The 19,358-nt window shown below is 37.2% G+C and overlaps 1 protein-coding gene across 3 annotated transcripts in view; it reads left to right on the plus strand.

Annotated features, from left to right (window-relative positions):
* PSEN1 (presenilin 1) overlaps positions 1-19,358 on the plus strand; it is a 72,518-nt gene that overhangs the window by 16,533 nt on the left and 36,627 nt on the right. For all 3 annotated transcript variants that reach the window (XM_063089325.1, XM_063089327.1, XM_063089326.1), the window contains 2 exons: positions 14,089-14,333; positions 16,365-16,506. In XM_063089325.1, coding sequence (XP_062945395.1) covers positions 14,089-14,333; positions 16,365-16,506 — 387 coding nt within the window. The remainder of the gene's footprint in view (positions 1-14,088; positions 14,334-16,364; positions 16,507-19,358) is intronic.

The following is a 19,358-nucleotide window of genomic DNA, read 5'->3' on the forward strand; positions in this document are numbered from 1 at the left end:
GCATTCTGATATGCTGTTCATGGGAGTTAGTATTTATTCGGAAGCAAGTCATCAATTGAATTGACAAATACACATGCCTTTTGGAGATAATTTAGCAATTAAATCTAAAAATGCACATACCTTTTCACCTACCATTTCTACTTCTAGAAATTTATCCTATAAAAATATTACCACAAGAGTGCCAAAAAATATAGACAAGAATTTTTATTGAAGCATTATTTGTAACAGTGAGAATTTGGAGATAATCTCAGTCTTTATCATTGGGGCATTAGTTACTTATGGTTTACCCAGTAAGTAGTGTAAAGTAGTGGATAAGATAATAATAGGGTCTCTTGACTAAACTGTCTTAATTCAAATCTCTGCTGTAGGACTTCTTAGCTCTATGATCTTTGGCAAATTATCTGGCCTCTCTAAGCTTCAATTTCTTCAGTTAAATGAAGTTTATAATGATAAACTTAGAGTTTTATTAAGATTAAATGAGATAAGCCATCTGAAGTGCTTAGAATAGTATCTAGCACATACTTGTTCAATGAGTATTAGCACTTTTGATCATTATGTCATATTTTGTGGGTTTTTTTTGTCAGTTGGCTGGTATAGGGATCCGAACCCTTGGTGTTACACCACCATGCTCTAACCAACTGAGCCAAACTGCTAACCCATTATATCATTATTATTACTGTGCTGCCATTATATTTAAGATTGCGGTATATTTATATGTCTAGCATAGAAGGTATGAGATATATTATTAAGTGATAAAAACAAGTTGCAGAACATGGTTTTAAAAAAAAATCTAAAATTATATCGCCATGCTTGCCATATTCATATTGTGGGCCAGACAGGAGATTAGGGAGGACACTTACTTTCTATGTTATAAACTTTGTTTATAACATTTCTTTTAATTACAGAAATAAGCACTAAAAAAAAAGGCAGATAACGAGGTAAAAACAAAAATACAAAAGAACCGGGCAGGTACTAAACTGTATTAAAAGTACCTCCACAATTTTTGCTGATTGAGAAATAACCTCCCTAGTTGAGGGTTCCGCAGGTCTTGGGTGGCTGGATCTGTACTTGCATCATATTCTAAAGCAAGGAGAAGGCAGAAAGAATTAAAATGAAGCCCCTGACTTAATGATGCAGGAACTCTGAGGAATCTGACTTCATAGGAACTCACTTCCCACATATTCACCACTTCCCATAGGACCCCACCCTCCCTGAAACTTACAACATTTATATAGTGAGTAATCCTTTCCTTTGCCACTGAAATGAAATCATTTATAATGGCTACAACTTTGGTTTTTCTTAACCTTAAAAATAGCCTTTAGGGCTGGCTGGGTAGCTCAGTTGGGCACAGTGTGGTGTTACAACACTAAGGTCAAGGGTTTGGATTCCTGTATCAATATTGGCCAGCTGCCAGTAGCCTTTAATGGCAAAGTATGGCGACAGTTTAAAGATCAGTGATTGATCAGTGGTTAGGAGGGAGGGAGGAAGTGATAAATAGGCAGAGCACAGAGGATTTTTAGGGCAGTGAAACTATTCTGTATGATACTGTAGTGGTGGATACATGTCATTATACTAATTTGTCCAGACATATAGAACATACACCAATAGTGTGAGCCTTAACATAAACTGTGGACTTTGGGTGTTAATGATATAGGTTCATTGCCTATAACAAATGTACCACTCTGGTGTGTGATGTTGATAGTGGGAGAGGCTGTGAGGAATGGGGGTAGGGGGTATCTGGGAAATCTGTCCTTTCTGCTCAATTTTGCCATGAACCTAAAACTGCTTTGAAAAATATTTTGAACAAAAGAAATGAGCTGTCAAGCCACACACACACACACAAGACTTTAAGTTCTTATCTTTTAGAAGTATATACTAAAATATTTATGAAGGAATTAATATATGAGATCTGTCTCAAAATAATACTGGAGAGACAAAGTGAGTGGGGGGATAAATGAAACAAGATTAGCCATGAGCTGATAATTATTGAAGTTAAGTAAATTACACATGGGGCTTCATTATTCATTTCCAACAGTGTTTGTTTGAACTTTTTTTTATAACCAAAAGAGTTTTTTTAACTAGCCTTAAAAATAATGTTATGCCTAAGTCATTGTTCTAGTATTTAGCTACCAAGATTTTTTATTTTGGAAATCCCTTTGTATTTCTAATATCATCTTCCTCTCTTTTGACAGTTTTCAAATCACACACCCCTTTGAGAAGGACACTTTATTTTTTTAAACAGCTTTATTGTGGTATACTTGACATACAGTAAATATACATATTTGAAAGTATACAATTTGATAAGTTTTGACATACATGTATACTCTTGAAATCAGCATCACAGTCAAGGTAATGAACAAACATATCCATTACCCCCGAAAGTTTCTTTATGCTCCTTTGTAACCTCTCCCTCCTGCCCCTTCCCAACTTCACCCCATCTCCAGGCAACCACAACCAAATTTTTGTCACTATAGTTTTCATTTCCTAGAATTTTATGTAAATAGAATAATATAGACTCTTTTGTGTGTCTTCTTTCATTCAGCATAATTATTTTGAGATTCATCAGTGTTATAACATGTATTAATAGTTTGTTCCTTTTTATTGCTGAGTTGATTTCCATTGTATGGATATACCACATTTTTTTTGTTTTTATTTTTTCTTAAAAAAGATGACTGGAAAGGGGATCTTAACCTTTGACCTGGTGTTGTCAGCACCATGCTCACCCATTGAGCTAACCGGCCATCCCTGTATGGGATCCGAACCTGCAGCCTTGGTGTTATCAGCACCACACTCTCCCAAGTGAGCCATGGGCCAGTCCCATATACCACAGTTTTTTGATCCATTCACTTGATGGATATTTGAGTTGTTTCCATTTTTTGCGGTATTACAAATAAGGCTGCTGTGTATATTCACGTACAAATCTTTGTATGGACATATGCTTTCATTTATCCTGGGCAAATACCTGGGAGTAGAATATGATCCAGTATGGTAAGTGTATATTTAACTTTTTAATATACTACCAGTTTTCCAAATTGGTTGTATATTTTTTACATTCTTTGCAGTGTGTGAGAGTTCCAGTTCCTCCACATCCTTGTTAGCACTTGATATGGTCAGTCTTTCTAATTTTTTTAGCACTTTTAGAAAGTATGTAGTAGTATGTCATTGTGGTTTTAATTTGCACTTCTCTAATGAGTAATTATGTCAAGTATCTTTTCATATGCTTATTTGTCATCCTGATATCTTCTTTGGTGAAGTGTTTGTTCAGATCTTTTGCCCATTTTTAAATTGTTTTCATATTGTTGAATTTTGAGAGTTCTTTATATATTCTGGATACAAGTCTTCTATAATATGTATGCTTTGCAAATATTTTCTCCCAGTCTGTGGCTTGTCTTTTTATTAACAACATTTTTCGAAGAGCAGAAACTTTAGATATTGGTGCAGTCTTTTATCAGTTTGTCTTTTATGGATTGTGTTTTTGGTGTCATATATAAGAATTCTTAGTCTAACCTAAGTTCTCAAGTTTTTTCCTACATTTTCTTTTCTTTTTCTTTTTTTTTTTTTTTCCTGCAGCTGGCTGATAAGGGGATATGAACCCTTGACCTTGGTGTTATCAGTACCATGCTTTAACCAAGTGAGCTAACTGGTCAGCCTCACCTTCATTTTCATATGAGAGCTTTATAGTTTTATGTTTTACATTAAGGTCTATGATCCAGTTTAGGACGATTTTTGTATGTGGTACAAGGTATGGATCAAAGTTCATTTTTCTGCATATGACTATTTAATTGTTTTAGCACCATTTTTTAAATAAGACTATCTTCACTGAAATGCCTTTGCACCTTTGGCAAAAATCAGTTGTCCATATATGTGTTAGTCTGTTTCTGAGCTCTCTGTTCTGTTCTATTTGCTTACTTGTCTATCTTTGTGCCAGTACAAAGATAGACATTTTCTTGATTTACCATAACTGTATAATAAGTCTTGAAGTAAGTGATATTAATTCTTTAACTTTGTCTTTTTTTTTTTTTTTTTTTTTCCAGCTTGTTTTTGGTATTCTAGGTTCTAAACATTTCTACAAAAAAGCCTGCTAGGACTTTGATTAAGATTGCACTAATGGGCTGGCTGGTTAGCTCAGTTGGTTGGAGTGTGGTGTTATAACACCGAGGTCAAGGGTTCAGATCCCCTTACCAGCCAGCTGCCAAAAAAAAAAAAAAAAGATAGTGTTGAATCTGTAGATCAGTTTGGGGAAGGAGGGTTGGTAGAATTGACATCTTAACAATTTGAATCTTCTAATCTGTGAACACAGTATGTGTCTACATTTATTTTATCTTTTTTTTTAACTAAAAAAAGAATTTAAATTGTAGTAAACACATAAAATTTCCCATCTTACCCATTTTTAAGTGTGCAGTTCTGTACCATTAACTATATTCACATTGTTGTGTAACAGATTTCTAGAACTTTTTCAACTTGCAAAAACTGAAACTCTGTACTCCCTGAACACCTCTTTATTTCTCCCTTCCCCCAGCTCTTGGCAATCATAATTGTACTTACTTTCTGTTTCTATGAATTTTACTACTTTAGGTACCTCATATAAGTGGAATCATACAGTATTTGTCTTTTTGTGACTTTCTTATTTCACTTGTCATAATGTCATTAAGGTTCATCCACATTGTATCGGGCAACAGAATTTCCTTGTTTTTTAAGGCTGAGTAATATTCTGTCATATGTATATACCATGTTTTTTTGTGTTTTGTTTGTTTTGTTTTTGTGGCTGGCTAGTACAGGGATCCAAACCCGTGACCTTGGGGTTATGAGGCTGTGCTCTAACTAGTTAAGCTAACTGGACAGCCCTCCATGTTTTCTTTATCCATTTGTCTGTCAGTGGACATTTGGGTTACTTCTACCTCTTGGCTGTAGTGAATAATGCTACAGTGAACATATCCCATTATCAACCTCAGGGGCAGGGTAGCCTAATGTTCTTTATAAACCAGAACATCCAGTTGAGTATGATGAATGAGCGTGTGATCACCTGTATGATTGCCTGTTTCGTGCTACACTTACCTGATTAAACTGTTCACATAGCTCAGTAGGACAGCTGTGGTGCCATAGAAAGAACACAGGTTTTGAAGCAAGAGACTTGAATTTAATGCCTGCCTCTGCTGTTTTTTGGTTGTGAGATTTTGGACAAATTGCTTGTGTGCTCATCTACCAAAACCTCTCAAGTTTGGAAAAGAATAAATGAGATAATGTGACAGTTTTTTGTAAATTATCAAATACTATATAAAGATAGCTATTTATCACACTATGTCCCTGTCCTCCAGACCTCACCTTCCTCATAATCGTTTCCATCTACGGGATTTTAGCCACTCCGATGACTTATGTTCAGCAAAAACTATCTTTTTTGGCGGGTGGTGTATATATTTCTGCCTTTTATGCTTCGGGATAATTTCCTTTCCACTCCTCATAGAGTTTAGGTCTTCATAAATATCTTCTGTGAGGTCAAAGAGTTACTTCCTGAACTCCTGACTGAGGGAGAGGGACTCTCTTTTTTGTTCCCCTATTATTTCCCCTACCCTCTTCCATTAGTTATCATCCCCGTTTTATATGTTTAATCTCTTTCTCTTAACTGACCTTTGACGTAGGCTCAAATCTCTTACAGCTCTGAAATAACTGTTTCAAGTTTGAATCCCTCTCTATTGTCAGACTTTTTTTTTTCTTCAAAGAATGATTGACTTTACTTTCTCAATTTCCATTCAATTCCTAGTCCATTATGATTTGTTATCTGACTTCCCTCTTCACTGTTTTACTTTTGTAAAAACCTTGGTGAACTTCCCATTGCAAAATTCAACGGCTTTTCATCTCGTCCTGCCTAACTGTTGATGACACCTCCTAGAATTGTGCTCCTCTTTTGGCTTCTGTGTTACATTGATTTCTGGGTTTTCTTCCTCCTATTCTTCTGTTAATCTCTTTTGGTGATTTTTCTCCCATCACCTGCTGCTTAAGCTTGGGGGTTGTTCATACTTCTCTCCTTGGTCATCTTCTCACTCTGTATTTTTCCTTCCACAGCTGTTTACATTACATTAATGATCAACAAATCCATACTGTTTCTATTTTCTGTCCATACTCTCTCCCTGAGATTTCATCCATTTCTGTAGCTATACAGACTAATGACTTCTTCCAACTGTCTTTTGAGCTTGAATTTCCTATTAGTTATTGCCTTTGGATTTTCCTGCCTGGCTGCAGGTACTTCAAATTCACCTATATCTCTAACTAAAATATTTTTCCTCTCTTCTTGCATTCCCATATCTCTATCAATGTCATTACCACCTACTTAGTCCCTCATGTCAGAAACCTCAAGAATCATCCTTGTTTACTTCCTTTTCATTCACGTGTAGTTTGCAACAAAGCCCTGTCAGTTCAATTTCTGAAATGTCTTTCTCACGTATATCCTATTTTTCATTGCCACTCAATCAAGTCTCTTAAAAATGAAACATAGTCTGTGTCACTTCCTCAACCCTGAGAAATTTTAGACTTTTCTGTTTCTTACAGGGTAAAATCTAAAGTCCTTGGCATGGCAAACAAAGTTCTTTACAACCTGTTTCTAAAACTAAGTTATGAACTTGTTATGGACAAGGTCTAGATCTTATTAATTTCAGTATTGCCACAGCACAGTACCTAGAAGATAATAGAATTTTGATAACTCCTTTTGGGGTGATATATTGAAAGTGAAATAAAAGAAACTCCTCAGCCCACAATGAGTCTGTAGAGCTCCAATATTGCCTTGTGCATATTAAGAGATGGTTAAAAACTTGATTTCTGGGGTCAGGCCAACCCGGGTTCAAACCCTCTCTGTAACACTTAGTAACTGTGACTTCTTCCTCACCTGTATAGTGGTGATGATGGGAAGACTGTGAGAATTAAGTGTAAAGCATGTATCACAGTCCATGGTACAGTGCAATCACTTTAAGCTATTAGTAAATGTGCAATGTATTTTTAATGAATAACAGTAATACTGTATATAATATTGTTATACTCTGCAATCAAAAATGAGGTATAAGAGTGACTTGTTCTCAAATGATCTTCTTATGAGAATCCTAGCTTAATCAGCTAATTTTATTTTACCAGCAACAGTGACTATCAATCTACTTTTGTCTCCTATTCTGTTTGCTCACGTGTGAGAAAGAGTGCCTCTTTTTTTTTCTGTCACCTATTATTTTTAGTATTGCTGTTATTGCTCTTGTTATTCATTCTACCCTTTACAAAAACCCAGTTTTAAGGTGAACAGTGATACTAAAAAAGAAGTTAAACTTGAAGAACAGGAAAAGATAAACCCATGATAAGGATAAAAATAACAAAATAGTGTCTGACTTAAGGTTCTGAGAAAAGTAGAATCCAAGAAAGGTTCTAATTTCATTCAGTTATTCATCAAGTATTTATTATTCTCTTACTGTATACTGGGCTTGGTGGGAGCGGGGAAGGTAGGGAGATGGGCCATCAGAATTTTTTAAGGCCTTCTTTCTCTCTGTGAGGATTTTTAATTAAATAATTTTTTGAGATAATTGCAGCTTTATGTGCAATTACAAGAAATAATACAGAGAAATCCCTTGAACATCACTACAAGGATTTTAAAGTCTTACTAATAATGAAAGTAAGAGTTTCTTGCATAACTAGTATGAAACCACAGGTAGGAAGCACTTCCTGAATTTGTTTTTTTTTATTTTTTATTTTTTTTATTTTGTCGATATACATTGTGGCTGATTATTGTTGCCCATCACCAAAACCTACCTCCCTCCTCCCTCCCCCCCTCCCCCCCAACAATGTCCTTTCTGTTTGCTTGTCGTATCAACTTCAAGTAATTGTGGTTGTTATATCTTCTTCCCCCTCCCCCGGGTTTTTTGTTTTTTGTTTTGTGTGTGTGTGTGTGTGTGTGTGTGAATTATATATTAATTTTTAGCTCCCACCAATAAGTGAGAAAATGCGGTATTTCTCTTTCTGTGCCTGACTTGTTTCACTTAATATAATTCTCTCAAGGTCCATCCATGTTGTTGCAAATAGCAGTATTTCATTCGTTTTTATAGCTGAGTAGTATTCCATTGTGTAGATGTACCACATTTTCCATATCCAATCATCTGATGATGGACATTTGGGCTGGTTCCAACTCTTGGCTATTGTAAAGAGTGCTGCGATGAACATTGGGGAACAGGTATACCTTCGACTTGATGATTTCCATTCCTCTGGGTATATTCCCAGCAGTGGGATAGCTGGGTCATATGGTAGATCTATCTGCAATTGTTTGAGGAACCTCCATACCATTTTCCATAGAGGCTGCACCATTTTGCAGTCCCACCAACAATGTATGAGAGTTCCTTTTTCTCCGCAACCTCGCCAGCATTTATCGTTCAGAGTCTTTTGGATTTTAGCCATCCTCACTGGGGTGAGATGGTATCTCAGTGTAGTTTTGATTTGCATTTCCCGGATGCTGAGTGATGTTGAGCATTTTTTCATATTTCTGTTGGCCATTTGTATATCTTCCTTAGAGAAATGCCTACTTAGCTCTTTTGCCCATTTTTTAATTGCGTTGCTTGTTTTTTTCTTGTAAAGTTGTTTGAGTTCCTTATATATTCTGGATATTAATCCTTTGTCAGATGTATATTTTGCAAATATTTTCTCCCACTCTGTTGGTTGTCTTTTAACTCTGTTAATTGTTTCTTTTGCTGTGCAGAAGCTTTTTAGTTTGATATAATCCCATTTGTTTATTTTTCCTTTGGTTGCCTGTGCTTTTGGGGTCGTATTCATGAAGTCTCTGTCCAGTCCTATTTCCTGAAGTGTTTCTCCTATGTTTTCTTTAAGAAGTTTTATTGTTTCAGGGTGTATATTTAAATCCTTAATCCATTTTGAGTTGATTTTAGTATATGGTGAGAGGTATGGATCTAGTTTCATTCTCCTGCATATGGATATCCAGTTCTCCCAGCACCATTTGCTGAAGAGGCAGTCCCTTCCCCAGTGAATAGGCTTGGTGCCTTTGTCAAAGATCAGATGGCAGTAAGTGTGTGGGTTGATTTCTGGATTCTCTATTCTATTCCATTGATCAGTCTGTCTGTTTTTATGCTAGTACTATACTGTTTTGGTTATTATAGCTTTGTAGTATAGCTTAAAGTCAGGTAGTGTTATGCCTCCAGCTTTATTTTTTTTGCTCAGCATTGCTTTGGCTATGCGTGGTCTTTTATTGTTCCATATAAATGTCTGGATAGTTTTTTCCATTGCTGAGAAAAATGTCTTTGGAATTTTGATGGGGATTGCATTGAATTTGTATATCACTTTGGGTAGTATGGACATTTTCACTATGTTGATTCTTCCAATCCAAGAGCATGGGATATCTTTCCATCTTCTTGTATCCTCTCTAATTTCTCTCAGCAGTGGTTTGTAGTTCTCATTATAGAGATTTTTCACCTCCTTGGTTAACTCAGTTCCTAAGTATTTTATTTTTTGGTGGCTATTGTAAATGGGCAGGCTTTCTTGATTTCTCGTTCTGCATGTTGACTATTGGAGAAAAGAAATGCTACTGATTTTTGTGTGTTGATTTTGTATCCTGCAACTGTGCTGAAATCATTTATCAATTCCAAGAGTTTTTTTGTAGAGGTTTTAGGCTGTTCGATATATAGGATCATGTCATCTGCAAACAGGGACAGTTTGACTTCATCTTTTCCAATCTGGCTGCCCTTTATTTCCTTCTCTTCTCTGATTGCTCTGGCTAGTACTTCCAACACTATGTTGAATAGGAGTGGTGAGAGTGGGCATCCTTGTCTAGTTCCTGTTCTTAAAGAAAAAGCTTTCAGCTTTTCCCCATTCAGGATGATATTGGCAGTAGGTTTGGCATGTATGGCTTTAATTATGTTGAGATACTTTCCCTCTATACCTAACTTACAGAGGGTCTTTATCATGAATGAGTGCTGAATTTTATCAAATGCTTTTTCAGCATCTATAGAGATGATCATATGGTCCTTGTGTTTGACTTTATTAATATGGTGTATCACATTTATTGATTTGCATATGTTGAACCAACCTTGCATCCCTGGGATGAATCCCACTTGATCGTGGTGAATAATTTTAGGTATGTGTTGCTGTATTCTGTTTGCTAGTATTTTAGTGAGGATTTTTGCATCTATATTCATCAAGGATATCGGCCTGTAGTTTTCTTTTTTGGTTATATCTTTACCTGGTTTTGGTATCAGGATGATGTTTGCTTCATAGAATGAGTTTGGGAGATTTGCGTCCGTTTCAATCTTTTGGAATAGTTTGTAAAGAATCGGTGTCAATTCCTCTTTGAATGTTTGGTAAAATTCTGCTGTGAATCCATCTGGTCCTGGGTTTTTCTTTGTTGGGAGCCTTCTGATAACAGCTTCAATCTCCTTTATTGTTATTGGTCTGTTCAAATTTTCTACGTCTTCATGGTTCAGTTTTGGGAGCTTGTGTGTGTCCAGAAATGTATCCATTTCCTCCAGATTTTCAAATTTGTTGGCGTATAGTTGTTTATAGTAGTCTCGAATGATTCCTTGTATTTCAGATGAATCAGTTGTAATATCGCCTTTTTCATTTCTAATTTTTGTTATTTGAGTCTTCTCTCTTCTTTTTTTTGTTAGCCATGCTAATGGTTTGTCAATTTTATTTATCTTTTCAAAAAACCAACTTTTTGATTCGTTGATCTTTTGAATTGTTTTTTGGTTTTCAATTTCATTCAGTTCTGCTCTGATCTTAATGATTTCTTTCCGTCTGCTAACTTTAGGTTTGTATTGTTCTTGTTTTTCTAGTTCTTTAAGGTGAAGTGTTAGGTTGTTCACTTGCCATCTTTCCATTCTTCTGAAGTGAGCGTTTAATGCAATAAATTTCCCCCTCAATACTGCTTTTGCAGTATTCCACAGGTTTTGGTATGATGTATCATTGTTTTCATTAGTTTCAAGAAATTTTTTGATTTCCTGCTTGATTTCTTCTTGGACCCATATGTCATTAAGTAGAATGTTGTTTAATTTCCATGTGTTTGTATAGTTTCCAGAGTTTTGTTTGTTATTAATTTCTAGTTTTAATCCACTGTGGTCTGAGAAGATACATGGGATAATTCCAATTTTTTTGAATTTATTGAGACTTGATTTGTGACCTAATATGTGATCTATCCTGGAGAATGATCCATGTGCTGATGAGAAGAATGAATATTCTGAGGTTGTTGGGTGGAATGTTCTGTAGATATCTGCCAATTCCAATTGGTCTAGAGTCTTGTTGAGATCTTGTGTTTCTCTACTGATTCTTTGCCTAGATGATCTGTCTAATATTGACAGTGGTGTGTTCAGGTCCCCTGCTATTATGGTATTAGTGTCTATTTCCTTCTTTAGGTCTAATAGAGTTTGTTTTATAAATCTGGCTGCTCCAACAATGGGTGCGTACATATTTATGGTTGTTATGTCTTCTTGATGGATCAGTCCTTTTATTATTAAGTAGTGTCCCTCGTTGTCTCTTTTTATGGTTTTTGGTTTAAAGTCTATTTTGTCCGATATAAGAATAGCTACTCCAGCTCGTTTTTCTTTTCTGTTTGCATGGTAAATCTTTTTCCATCCTTTCACTCTTAGTCTGTGTGAATCTTTATGGGTGAGGTGGGTCTCTTGTAGGCAGCATAAAGTTGGGTCCTCCTTTTTGATCCAGTCAGCCAGTCTGTGTCTTTTGATTGGGGAATTTAAGCCTTTTACATTAAGAGTTGTTATTGAAAGGTGTTGATTTATTCCTAGCATTTTATTGGTTGTTTGGTTGTCTTAGGTGTCTTTTGTTCCTTGCTTTCTGATTTACTGTTTGGTTTCTGTGTTTGTTGGTTCCTTAGGTTGTAGATAGCATTTTTGTTTGTTTGTTTTCTCTTCATGAATGCCATTTTTATTATACTAGTGGGTTTTGATTTTTCTTGGGTTTTTATGGCAGTGGTAGCTATTTTTCAGGAACCAAACCCAGTACTCCCTTGAGGATTTCTTGTAAGGGTGGTCGTGTGGTAGTGAACTCCCGCAGTTTTTGTTTGTCTGAGAAATATACTATTTGCCCTTCATTTTGGAAGGATAGCCTTGCAGGGTAGAGTATTCTAGGCTGGCAATCTTTGTCTTTTATTATTTTGAATATATCATTCCATTCCTTTCTAGCTTTTAGGGTTTGTGATGAAAAGTCTGATGTTAGCCTGATTGGGGCTCCCTTATAGGTGATTTGACGCTTCTCTCTTGCAGCTTTTAAGATTCTCTGTTTGTCTCTGAGTTTTGCCAATTTGACTATAACATGTCTTGGAGAAGGCCTTTTTGGGTTGAATACGTTTGGAGATCGTTGAGCTTCCTAGATCTGAAGATCTGTGATTTTTCCTATACCTGGGAAGTTTTCTGCCACTATTTTGTTGAATATGTTTTCAATGGAATCTCCATTTTCCTCCCCTTCTGGAATACCCATGACTCGGATATTTGAGCGCTTAAGGTTGTCTGATATCCCTCTCAGATTTTCTTCAATGTCCTTGATTCTTTTTTCTTTCTTTTTGTCTGCTTGTGTTATTTCAAACAGCCCATCTTCAAGTTCAGAGGTTCTCTCTTCAACTTCGACAAGCCTGCTGGTTAAACTCTCCGTTGTGTTTTTTATTTCGCTGAATAACTTCTTCAGTTCAGCAAGTTCTGCTACATTTTTTTTCAGGACATTGATTTCCTTGTACATTTCCTCTTTCAGATCCTGTATACTTTTCCTCATTTCATCATGATGTCTGAGTTTTCTTGTATCTCATTCAGTTTCCTTAGAATTATCGCTCGAAATTCCTTGTCAGTCATTTCAAGGGCTTCTTGTTCTATAGGATCTAGAGTTTGAGATTTATTAACTTTTGGTGGTGTACTTTCTTGAGTTTTTGTATTTCTGGTATCTTTTTTTTGGTGTTTATTCATTGTGGCAGGGGGTTTCACAGTCCACCGGTTTGAGACTAATGACTAACTAGGATGTTGCTGTGGTTGCCAATTTCGTATGGCTCCCTCCGTGACTGCTCAGTTGGCCTCTAGTGTCTTGTGTGTGTGGTTGCCTCGGGTCTTGGGCTTCTCTGGGGAGCCACCTTTCTGGTCAGCTTGGACTCTGCTGGGCTGGTGGATCACGTACCACAGGGTGTGTGATCTCTGTTGAGCTTTCACTTCCCGTGCAGGACTTCTCCCTGTTCCGTGTGCTCTGGCCCAGGCTGTTGGATCGTGCAGTGGCAACCCCACAGGGTGTGTGGTTTCTGTCGAGTCTCCGCCCCGGGAAGCCCCGCGCCAGGGCAAGCAAGTGGGAAGGCTCAGTGAGGAGCCGAGCCGGGCCGGAGCTGCCACCACCTGAGAAAATGGAGGCAGCCCCGGGGCGGTGAGTGGCCCGGTGATGCAGGCGGAAGCCGGGTGGGCGTCAGCCCCCCGAGCAGGGCCGGGCCTGGGGTCACTCACAGGGCTGTGCTAGGTCGGGCGCTCACTCTCTGCCTCGGGTTTGTCGCCTTCCCCGTTCTCGGTTCCCGCCGCCTCGGGCTGCTTGCTCGGTCCCGTGGCACAGCTCGGGCGCTCCCAGGAATCTTCTTTTATGCCGACCTGAAACAGTTTCTGAGGCTGGGAAGTCCAAAGTCCATCTGGTGGTGATGACGGTGTCTCAGGTGTCTCACATTGCAAGATGGTGAAAGCAGAGAGAACAGAGCGAACAAGCAAGCCCTGAATTTGGAAAAGGTGACATTACTCTCCTTACAGCTGCAGCAGATAAAGAAGGTTTCATGCAGGTATCAGTATGTAAACCACACCTCAAAGGATGGGTAGAATTGTATTAGGTTGAGAAAGGAAGAGAATGAAGTGAGCCAAGACCAGGGTAAAGGGGTGGACCTGTGCCTTCAGAGAACAATGGTAAATAATGTATACTTTTAAACTACTTACTTCTGCATGTTTGGTCTTTCTTGCCTCAAGTGTTTAGAACTCAAGTAATGATGGACGTATTGTTAATCCCAGATCTAATTGTTAACATGTTCTGTTTTTGATGTAGAATACATTGATTCTGCTGAGAGTCTGGTTTATTGAAAGTTGTCTCTTGTGCTTTTAGAATGACAATAGAGAACGGCAGGAGCACAGCAGGAGACTTGGCAACCCTGAGCCGATATCTAATGGACAACCCCAGGGTAACTCGCAGCAGATTGTGGAACAAGAGGAAGAAGATGATGAGGAACTGACACTGAAATATGGCGCCAAACATGTGATCATGCTCTTTGTCCCCGTGACTCTCTGCATGGTGGTGGTCGTGGCTACCATCAAATCAGTCAGCTTTTATACCCGGAAGGATGGGCAGCTGTATGTATGGATGTTTTGTTATTCTCATAACCAGTGTGGCTTTTTTCATAGCGTTAGCGTGTCGTTATCAACTTGAAGTCCTCTGCAGCAAAGGGGTGTGAAAGCTAGAGAGTTCATCCTGTCTGATGGCCAGAAGCATTTGAATGAATAAGGGGTTATGCTTCAAATGGAGGAAATGATCACTGCAAAATTATGTTTCCTGTATGGTGTCACTGGATAGGGCTGAATTTATTTTGAATTGAGGAGATAAAGTGTAATCTTTCCCATCTCAGGGCTACTGGGCCCATTGTTCCTCTGCCTGGTATGTTCTTTCCTTTTCTAACTTTGGTGGGTTAAATTCCTATCACTCTTCTCATCTTGGGTTAAATGTTAAATCCTCAAAGATAAACTTACCTGATCCTTCTAAGAGAATTAGGTCCTTCCTGGTGTTCTTTCTCCTAGCAACCTATTCTTTTTCACTTGTCACAATTTGTAAATACATGTATGTATTTACTTACATTGTTTATTTAATGACTGATTTCCTTCTTTACTGTAAGGCCTATTTGTGTACTTTGCCTCCAGTGCAAGGTACATCATAAATGGTCAGCAAAAAATGTTGTTAATTGAAAAGGTGACTAGTGGAAGCTGGCACTCTCTAGACTCTTGTGGAGCTGTGATAAAGATTCCTTGGTGCTCCTGGTATCAGCCCTTGGCCTCCAAGAGAAATGCTTCAACTCAGATATCATCTAGTTCTGTCTCTAGGACTTTCATGGGGCCCAAAGAAGAGTTTTAGAATTTGAAATTGGGAAGTGTCTGAAAAACTGCATGGTGTTCTGAAAGCCAGTCTTTTAGCCTCTTGGGAAAATAACTGAACAGTGAGTGAAAGGCAGGGGTTAGCAACAATAGCTAAAGGGATTAGGGAGTATTATCTGTATAGTTAGGTTTAGGTTTAGTTACATATTATAGAACAAGGGTTGACAAGCTACAGCCCACATGCCAGATCTGCCTGCCACCTGTTTTTGTGAATAAACTTTCTCTGGAACATGACCATGCCCATTCATTTAAATACTGTTTATGGCTACTTACACACTACATTGGCAGAGTTGAGTGGTTGCAGCAGAGACCGTATGACCCACAAAGCTTAAAATATTTTATATGTAGCACTTTAGGTTCAGAAAGTTTGCTGAACCTGTTACAGAAAATCAAACCAACTGGTTTAAATGATACATGTATTTTCTTTCTCCCCCATAGAGTAGTGCTGAGCTAAGAAGTTTAGATTGGTACAGTGGCTTCACATTTATCTGGGACTCCAGCTTCTTCTTTCTTCTTCCTCAGCTTCTATCCTCAGCCTTCATTCAGACAGCAGGGAGGAGTAGGGGAGGAAAAGATATAGGACATCTCTCTCAGCAGAATTTACTCCTTTCTTAAAAGTTCTATACACAACACATCTGCTTATAACTTATTGGCCATTACTTTGTCTCATGGCCATACCTGACTATAAGGGAGTCAGAAATAGTCTTTTGGCTGGGAACATTGGCACCTGGAAGAAAAGTGTTCTTATGTGAATGAGAAACAAGGAAGATAACTGCGTGTGATATTATATCAAGACTTCTTCAGTTGCGATCACCCTACAGATGAAAAACAATAATTATGAGCCATATTACTTTTTTCTGACAGCCACTTGTCAGCCTAGGTAGTTTATGTGGCAGAATCTGCTTCTTTAACAAATTACCAAAAAGGTGTGGAGAAAGAATATTTGATGAGGTAATTATTTTATTATAAAGCAAACACTAGATGGAGCCAGTGTGTGCCTCACAGGTAAATCTGTGTCTCTATATCTCAGATATTTCCTTTCATTTTGAAGCAGTTATCTTAGAGTACAGCTATTTTTCTTAGGGTAAAAATTCTTAGCTTGATTGGTGAGATGGGGAAAAGTGACTTATTAGATATTAATTGAATCAAGGAAAACAAAGTTCTGGTGTTGAAGACAGTATGTGGTTTGGGATATTCTCTAACACTTACCTAGGGCTTTTGTGTTTTGTTTTATTGTAGAATCTATACCCCATTCACAGAAGACACTGAGACTGTGGGCCAGAGAGCCCTGCACTCAATTTTGAATGCTGCCATCATGATCAGTGTCATTGTTGTCATGACTATCCTCCTGGTGGTACTGTATAAATACAGGTGCTATAAGGTGAGCATGAGACACAGAGCTTTGCTTTACACAGTGTTCTTTTTGTGGTTGGGTTTTCCTATCACACACCTTACTTGGTCTAGGAAAGAAAAAGTTCTTATATTCTAGAGCTAAGTTAATTTTTAGCTTTCTTCCCTCTCATTGTGGAACATTTTAAAAATACAAAAAGACATATATGGAAAACAAACTTTTTCATATAGTAACACAATCTAAGTGGTTTTAATATTTTGATTTACAGTATACTTATGACATACCAAAGGGGGGATATATCCCAAGACCTTTGTGAATGCCCTCATTCACAAATAGCACTATAGGACGTAATTGTCCCCATAAAATAAGATATAACCAAAAAATCAGATTTTCATATTTGAGTACGGAATGATAAAGCCACCTTCATATGCTTTATTAAACTCATTGGTGACTGGCCATACCTTCTAAACCATAGTCATCTGTTCCCTTACTGTCAGTAGCCCTGTGTTTTCCTTAGAAGTGGGGGCAAGGAGGTTGTACAGGAAAGACACAGGCCCAACATTCCCAGCCTCTCCTCCCTCAGCTCACTCTCTTGTTAAGTGACTCACTCCTGAGTTTCAGTCACCTGGCATGTTTCAGACTTATGCCTTAGAAAAATTACAAACTATTACAAGTCATAGACCTTTAAGGTCATTCTCAAATGATAGGAATTATAAATGTTAACTTTCCAAATATTGGAGTCTACTCTATTTCCTTTTAGTATTTATTTCAGTATTTATTTTTGTTTCAAAATTTTTTTCTTTTTATCCTTGTTTTTTCTTTTATTTCTGTATATATTATTAACATGGTCAAAATGTATAATCAGTATGTGTTGCTTGTTAACTTTTTCTTTGGCGTAAGCATTTTTCCATATTATAAATTCTTAGAAAATATTTCTATGGCTACATAATATTTGACTCAATGAGTATATTGTAATTTACTTCCCCTAATATCCCCGATGTTGGACATTTAAGTTGTTTCCAGTTTTTCACTGTTACAAAAGACAGTGATGTCTTTATGCATAGAGCTTTTTCCATTTTCAAATTATTTCCTTAGGGTAAAATCCTAGACATGGAATTTCTGGGACACATTATAACTCTCTTGGTACGCAAAATTCGTTTTCAAAAAGGTTATATCAATATTGGCCAGCCACACACACAAAGAAGGGTTATATCAGTTTGTACTTGACAGCACTAGTGAATAAGAGTATCTGTCTTACCCGCCTTTACCAGCACTGAATTTTCCAAAAACTGTGCTAATTTTTATAGGCAAACAAAACGTCTTACTTCGCATTTAGTTGATTAATAATAAGATCAGATACCTTTTCAGTGCTCACAAACTCTAAAATTAAAGAGTTTAATCTTGTTTAACATTTGAGTGGATGGAAGTGTTAACCTAAGTGATAACCATTTGTAGTCTGACATTAGTATATGGAGGCCATTGAAGATGAAAGGTATGTTTGAAGATGATAGATTATCATCAACACTCAGAAAGCAAAATAGTAAATGATGTAAACCCGTGCTGTGAAGAATTCCCCTTCCCCTATTTTAAATATCCTTCTTTCTTACTTTATCCTTTTTTACAACCATATATATTTTGTCTGCTTGTGTTTATCTGTCAGTTCTATTTCTCTGCTTTCTTAGATTTAATAAACTTTCATCTGGATCATGTGCTACTTTTGTTCTGTTTCTTTTTTAGATTTTATTGGGAGATAAGATATCTTCTTTCTTGTAATCTGGAATTTACTTCTAGATTTCCTGCCTTTCCTTTTCAAAATACCTGTGTAATTGGATAGGTGGAGCTCTGGACTCAGGATTAAGTTACCTGAGTTATTTTTCCTAGCAATCTTAGGAAATTATTTGATTTCTTTGTTTTTGTATTTTCACTTGTAAAAAGAGAAAGCACCATCTTTAAATTACCTCTCCTTGTGTCTGCTTTTAAGCATGTATGGCTTTTCCCAGTAACATGTAGGGGACAACATAGCACTATACCTGCCTTGATTCATTTAATCTTCATACCAGCTCTATGACGTAGGCCCTACTATTATCCCAGTTTTATAGATGGGGAACTGAGACAGGGGTCACATAGCTTGTATGGCTCAAAAGCTAATGGGTAATTATGGGGCTTTGAGTCTAGAGTTTGGCCTGGATTGACACATGTAGTCTTTTGTAAGATTCCTTTCAAATCCAATACTCAGCTTCCTGAAATGAGGGTTCTCTTTTCACGCCTCCATGGAAACTGCTCATCCTGGGGTTACCAGTATTTCTCTTGGTCATATCTGCTGACCTTTATGAACTTAATTCTTCTGGACCTTATTACCATTTGGCTTATTGATTACCCTCTTCTGCTTGCCATTCTTTCTGACTTTTGGTTTTCTTCCTACCTTGGTCCTCTTTGCAGTTTTTTCTACAACACACCAGTCATAAGTATTAGATGTTGGACTTTTTTTTCTCTACCATTACTTCTTGGAAAATTATATGTAATCACATGGTTTAAATTTTCATCCTTAAATGTAGATTTTAATTTAATACTTTCAGCCTAAAGGTCTACTCAGATATCTGTATTACATAAATCGAACTAATTATCTTTTATGCCATCCACTATCATCAGTAGGATTGCTTCACTGGGGCATTCTAGCTTTTAATTTTGCAATCATTTCCATCTGCTATCTCCTTTATTATTCAGTTATTCTTGCTAGTTCTTCTTAGCAGTTCTGAGGTCTCCCCTTTCTACATGATTTCCCTAGCTTGGTTTCTTAGCTGACATTCTAAACTTTACCCTTTCCCTTTCATAACACACCACAAAAGCAAAAAGACTCACATGGCTTATTTTTTTAAACTGAT

This window comes from Cynocephalus volans, chromosome 3 (genome assembly GCF_027409185.1).
Source record: "Cynocephalus volans isolate mCynVol1 chromosome 3, mCynVol1.pri, whole genome shotgun sequence".
In the NCBI taxonomy this organism is placed as follows: domain Eukaryota; kingdom Metazoa; phylum Chordata; class Mammalia; order Dermoptera; family Cynocephalidae; genus Cynocephalus; species Cynocephalus volans.